Source organism: Charadrius vociferus, unplaced genomic scaffold (genome assembly GCF_000708025.1).
Source record: "Charadrius vociferus isolate BGI_N301 unplaced genomic scaffold, ASM70802v2 scaffold477, whole genome shotgun sequence".
Taxonomy (NCBI): Eukaryota; Metazoa; Chordata; class Aves; order Charadriiformes; family Charadriidae; genus Charadrius; species Charadrius vociferus.
In genome coordinates this window covers 74518-80524 of record NW_009649449.1, presented here as the reverse complement: position 1 = coordinate 80524, position 6007 = coordinate 74518, and the positions used below count along the sequence as shown (strand labels likewise).

At 43.6% G+C, this 6007-nt stretch overlaps 1 protein-coding gene across 1 annotated transcript in view; it reads right to left on the bottom strand.

Annotated features, from left to right (window-relative positions):
• Positions 1-3910: 3910 nt before the first annotated feature.
• The window catches only part of KIAA2013 (KIAA2013 ortholog), a 4601-nt gene continuing 2504 nt past the window's right edge, over positions 3911-6007 (bottom strand). The window contains exons 2-3 of the mRNA XM_009889636.1: positions 5507-6005; positions 3911-4770 (exon numbers count right to left, since the gene is read on the bottom strand). Coding sequence (XP_009887938.1) covers positions 3911-4770; positions 5507-6005 — 1359 coding nt within the window. The remainder of the gene's footprint in view (positions 4771-5506; positions 6006-6007) is intronic.

The following is a 6007-nucleotide window of genomic DNA, read 5'->3' as shown; positions in this document are numbered from 1 at the left end:
GTTCTGGCGTTTTGTATTTATTATCTGACAAAAGCATAAATCAGGATTAACTGAGTACAGAATTGAGATTCTAAAATTTTTTTTTCATTAATTACTTGGCTCTCTTCTTAATGTCTTAATTTACAAGCTAAACAACATACTATGCTTTTCAGTTTAACTTCCATGCTGCTATCATTTTCATTGAATACCAACTAAAAATTAAATATAAATTTTGAATGTTCAGCTACTGTTTCAACTTTCCTGTTTTGAGTGTGCTTGTAAACATGGAAATTTGTTTAGTTTTTTTAAGCATTTCTGCAACCATTTCACAAATAACCTGCTATCTTGCACACTGTAGACAGAGAAACCCTATTCTTTCTTTTTCCCTTTCTTTGTAAAGGTATTCTGAAACAGTTCTTGTATTATATGGGGGGAAGCCTCATGAGAATCATCACATTTTTAATGTGAAACACTCTCAAAGCTTTTTTGGTTTTTGTTCCACTCTCGCTTTATGTAACAATTGCTTATCCATCTTTTCCAGGTCTAGCCTAAATAGGCTGGAGTATCTTTCTTGGACTCAGTGGGCAGCATCGTGTTGGCAGTTCTCAAGCGAACATCAAAAGCCTCAGCCTCCAGCTGATACCATGGTGGCTTGGAAACAGCTCCCTAGAAGCTCTTATCATCTTCATGCCAGATGTTTCACAGAAACGAAGCAGCTCACGGACCTTCAGGAAGAAAGAGCAGGAACTTCTGGTATGTTCTGTTAAAGCATGATAGCTAATATCTTTTTCAAGACATGATGTACTTGGTGTACAATTTATAATGTACTTCATTGCTTTACTATCTTTAGTCTGTTCCCTTGCAGGGTAGTAACTATGCTAGACCAATTAGTAAGTGGAACAGTCTGCAGATAAGTAACGCACTGAAATCTGTTTTTCTGAGGGAGGTTTTTAATCTGAAATTAGGCAGTAACCTATTTAAAAATTCAAAGTTAAATCCTGCCCTAGCTTTTAATGGGGAGCACCAAATGTGCCAAATTCATTTCTTGCTGGATGGCCATTAAATCTGCTACTTGATTGTTCCCTGGGTTTGTTTCTGTGTGCTCTTAAAACTAGAGCTTGGCCTCCATGCTTCAAGACAGAACAAGGTTACACAGAGCCCAGGAAATGGAGATTAGCACCACCCTGTGTGTTTCCGTCTCTTACTGTGCCTTCCAAATTGTCTGTTCCCAGCGTAGACCCATTTATGTATTATTTTCCACACTGTATTTCCTTTTAAGGCAAGCACTTTTGTAGTCAATACTGGCCACAGATGTAATATAAGGTTCTACTTGTTTTAACTGGGTGGGGAGCAAGGGGAGGAGAGAACACCGACAGGAAAAAAAAAGAGGAAAGAAAAAAAAAAACCAAACCAGCCACACTTTGGTGATCAGATTAGACTGAAAAGATATTTATTTAGAAACAACAGCTTTGGTATTTTAAAACCAAACAACCTTTAAATCACTAGAAAGTGGGATGTCTCCCCCCATAGCCAAAACAAATCAACGCACAAAGTCTCAGTATGCTTACAACAGGAAACCTGCCCATCAGCGTTTCCAAGTGTAAATCCAGAAAACAATTTCATTAAATTGGTTTTGCACTCTACAATCATAAAGGCTGAAAAACCTGTTACCAGAACTTAGATATCTACAGTTCAATTGGCTGACTTTTTACTGAAGTGGAGGCAAAGTTATTAACATCCTCCCCCTCCCCCTAAGCAATAAATTAAAAAATTTATACCAGAAAGGAAGTTACACTAAAGCTTTCTAGTTAAGTTAACTCTCTGAAGGGAATCATCATTCTTTAATTTCCTGTAAAATTAAAAAAAAAAAAAATCAAAACATCAAAGGACTTGGTATATCTTCAAGTATTTTCACCAAATGGATTACTCTTAGGGAACTGAACAGCTTACAAGGAAAAAAGAAACATCTGTTACACAAGCTTCTGGGATAAACTCTGGTATAACCACACCTTCCAAGTCTCAGATTCCTCTCTTAACAAGGCACAAAAGGATTGTTGCTTTCAAAAGGTCCTTGTTCTCAGCTGCAAAATAGTCAGATGTCTTGTGCAAATGGAGGCTGAAAGCAGGACTAAGTTCACTTGGACACTGGGATGTTCCCATTCAGTTAATGAAACGGTGTTATTTCAACACCATTAATCTCGCTTACTGCTACAGAGATTTTGAGCTTCAGCTGCCTTCCACTTCATCCCTGTTTCTGCAATCAACTTCTGCATCATCTTCATTTTAAGTAGGTCCAATTAAGACGAGGCAACAGACTTGTTTGCTGTACACTGCAAGGCTTTTTCTAGTGTCAAGAAGGAAGAGGTGTTACATCAGCCCTGATGTGGAGCTGTGAAGCTTCTCAGCATTTCAGAGCATAGTGTCAGGGACAGTTACCTGTAGTAAGCGTTAACAAGTCACTCTGTAAAAGGCAGAAGGCAAGTCCTGTAGATGACAAAGGCAACCAGATAGACAGCAGTGAAAAAAAGACATAAATTCAGGACACGTTTCAGGGTGTGTCTCAGAGCACAGCTGTGTACACAATAATTGAAACTACTTCCTGACCGCTTCCTCCTTTTGCACTATGTTTCTGATCATGATCGTAGGCTTATAACTGAAGTTGTCTTTGATATACAGATCTATTCTCCCTCTTCCTAGGTTAGTCTGTCTACCCACAAGCACCTTCCACTCATTCTTTAAATGGATGACAGGTATTCAGACCTGCTTGGGATCAGGCCTGATCTCCAGCGCTGAACACTACAAAGCTGAGAGGAAAATTGCCAACTCGCTTTGAACACCCCTTATGTACTGACTGTCAAGTGTAGTCCGGTACTTGCTGTCCAGCCTTAGCTATCCAAAATTGAATTGCTTTTACAATTTGGAAAAACAGGGCAATCTAAAGCTAGAACTCTTCCTCTGATAGCTCTATTTAAATATGTCCTTCTTCTATTTCCTTTGTTTTTCTAAACACAAGCTACATTTAACTCTTCAACCCTAAGGAGAGATGCCTCTGAACAATATGGCCAGCTCACATAGCAACTCCAGTCTCGTCTCTCATTTCCATTCTGTACCAACATGCAACCAGAAAGTACCAGTACTAAGAGCAGAAATCACCATCCATTCTGTGCTAAGTTTTTACTAGCAACTAAGTTTTCTAAGGCAACTCAAAACAAGAATTTCAAGTCCTCTACACCAAAGTGAGATGCAGTAGAGCTTGAAGTCAGAACCTCCAACTCACAGTAAAAAGTACTCAGTACTTTTCCTAACACAGCTATGTATTTTGTCTGAATGGGAGAAACACTTAACTCAGCACTTTCCCAAAATGATGGTGGTAAACATGGTTTGATGGAGGACTGCAGCGTCTATAAATCGATGAACGTTTACCAGTAGTCCCAACAAGTCAGCACCTCGACCTAAGAAGACCATAGCTTGCATTTGTGTGCTCTTGTACAACACGTCACACATTCACACCAGGCAGACAAGTGTGCATGTCTCCCACACAGTAGTAAAGACAAGTATAGCAGCTCTCTCACAAGCATTCCAGTACTGCGTAACAAGAGACATCATCTTATTACAGCTGCAACTGTTGGCTTAAGAACAAGCAATGTCCTACACAAATGTGTGGAAAAAGGACAGAAAAGCTGTGCCTGCATTGATCTGCAGCCTTACAGATGTTTAAGAAGGACAGATGATGGCTTTATCTTTTCTAATGTTTCTCAGCCCTACTACTCCAATCCCTGCCCTAATCCTACTTCTTGCAAGAAGAGGTCAGATATCGCTTGTCGCAAGAGAGACTGAAAATCCTCACAGTCCAAGACAGAACCACCCTAGGCACAGCTGACAGAAAATCAGGTTGACAACACTCAGTGGACAGCAGCCAAAAGCAGCCGCCTTATACCTTACTCCTGAAGAGCGGCTTGGCTCCTGGCCCGCAGTATTCGTTGTAGATGAGTTTGAACAGAAACAAGTGAAACAATGTGATTAAGGAGGCCACGCTGAACCAAAACAGGAAGGGTAAGCCTGGGTATTGCTTGGCCATGTGTTCCTCATGAGCCAGAATAGCTTTCAGATGGAGTGTGTGTCTCAGGTCCTGCAAGTGGATCAAATCTGTTGATATATAAAGCAGTGGCGTGATGGGTTGAGTCACCATGACAGGGAACGTATGACCTCGTGCCTCTGAGGTGAGCTCCACGGGCTCGTTCATACAGCCTGCCTCACACGCATATAGTCTGACTGGCTTGTCTTGGAATTTCACAGACACGTGCAAGAAGGGCTTTCCTTCAGCATCCAGCAGAACTGCTAGATTAATCAAGTCCTTATTGTAATGGATCCCACGTAAGGAATAGCTGTTATGAAGCACATCAGGGTCAGCCTGAAACTGAAGATGGTTTTCTGTGAACTGCAGACCCCCAAAACTAAGCACCATTCCCTGCATAAGTCCATGGACTCCAGCTGCCACAAGACCCTTGCATCCCCGTTTCTGGAGAGTTAGCTTCCACAGGTCTGAGAGTTGCAAGATCTGGGTGACACTGGTCAGCTTTGCTGGCCACAGGTTCTCTGCATGCATGGTCGCGTGGCCACTGAAGCAGTGGTCAGCATAGTTCAAGCTGGCTTCCATTTTTTCTCTGTCCTCACCACTAATGAGCGGATCTAGCAGAGGAGCTGGCATGCTTGACAGCACATAGTAGAGGGTCATGTTAACAGTCTCACTGGATGGTGTATGCAAATCTGTGATCTTTCGCATTTCAACCCCTGTAATACAAAAGAACAACCGAGAGTTAGAAGATCACATATAAACACAACATTAACTAGGAGAAAAATAAGATCAAATGTGTGTGGTGGTGTTCTTTATAACATCTAAGCACCCTTTGCCTATGAAACGTTGACGTGGAATGTTTCCTTGTACTGTCTTAGATGTGCTCTCTCTGTTACTTGCAGTCTGAAAGCCAAGCTCCCACTAAAGGCAAAGCTAGTTTGATATACGGAGCTGTGACCATGACTCCGCAAGAATGATCTGTCAAAGGAACCTCTATCTTACTGGCTATAAAAGAGCAAGTTCTACATTACTTGGGCAGCGAGTCTTCTATGCAAGGCTGTGAAATTTTTAAGCAAAAGCATCCCTGTAGGACACTCCTTAACTTCCATGAAGAAATCTGCCCTTTATGCTGTTATTAGAGGTCAACTCTACTTCGAGCTTAGAGCTGCCACGCTGGGCAAATCAGTGAAGTACCCAAAGACACAAAAGCCAGCACATCCAGTGTTACGATTAGAAATGTCCTATCATTTCCTGTATGCAGTAAGGAATACTCTGCTTTTGTAAAGTAGGGCAGCTTCCAAACCAGGAACAGTTTTATTATCCCACAACATGCCTTCTGGCCCCCGAGAGAAACCCCTCAGGAAGAGTGGAGCCTCTTACAGCAACGAGGTCACTGAGCTTTCTGCTGCCCTCTAAAGCAACCCTTTGGAAGCTGAGCATCACTTTCCTTACCTGAAATGAACAGGTCTGACCAGGTCTGTTGGTGCTCCTGGAAAAGATCTTCCACCCCCATCTGCATCACCTCCAGCATCTCTTTCTTGGCTGACTCCCTCAGCTTGCTGAAGGTCTCCTCCAGCCTGGAGACCTCGATGGGCTCTGAGGTGTACACCACGGAGAGCACGGTTTCGTCGAAGTGGGATTTGGGAGCTACCTGCACCCGACTCACAAGCTTCTTGGCAGCCACCACCATAAGCACCACCTTGGGGCTCCCGGCCAGCAGCAGGCGACCGGAGGAGAGCAGGAACTGTCGCTCCTCCACCTTCTCCAGGCTGGTAGCGAAGCGGCCGCCCAGCGAGGGCGCAGAAGCTGGGGCCGAGGCCTCGAAGGCGGCCACCCGCTCGGTGGGGTTGGCAATGCGGATGCGCTGCAGGTAGAGATGCGGTCGGCTCCGGTGGGCCACCACCTCCTCCCGCACCGTCACGCAGTCCCCGGCGCCGGTCCCGGGCCCCGTCT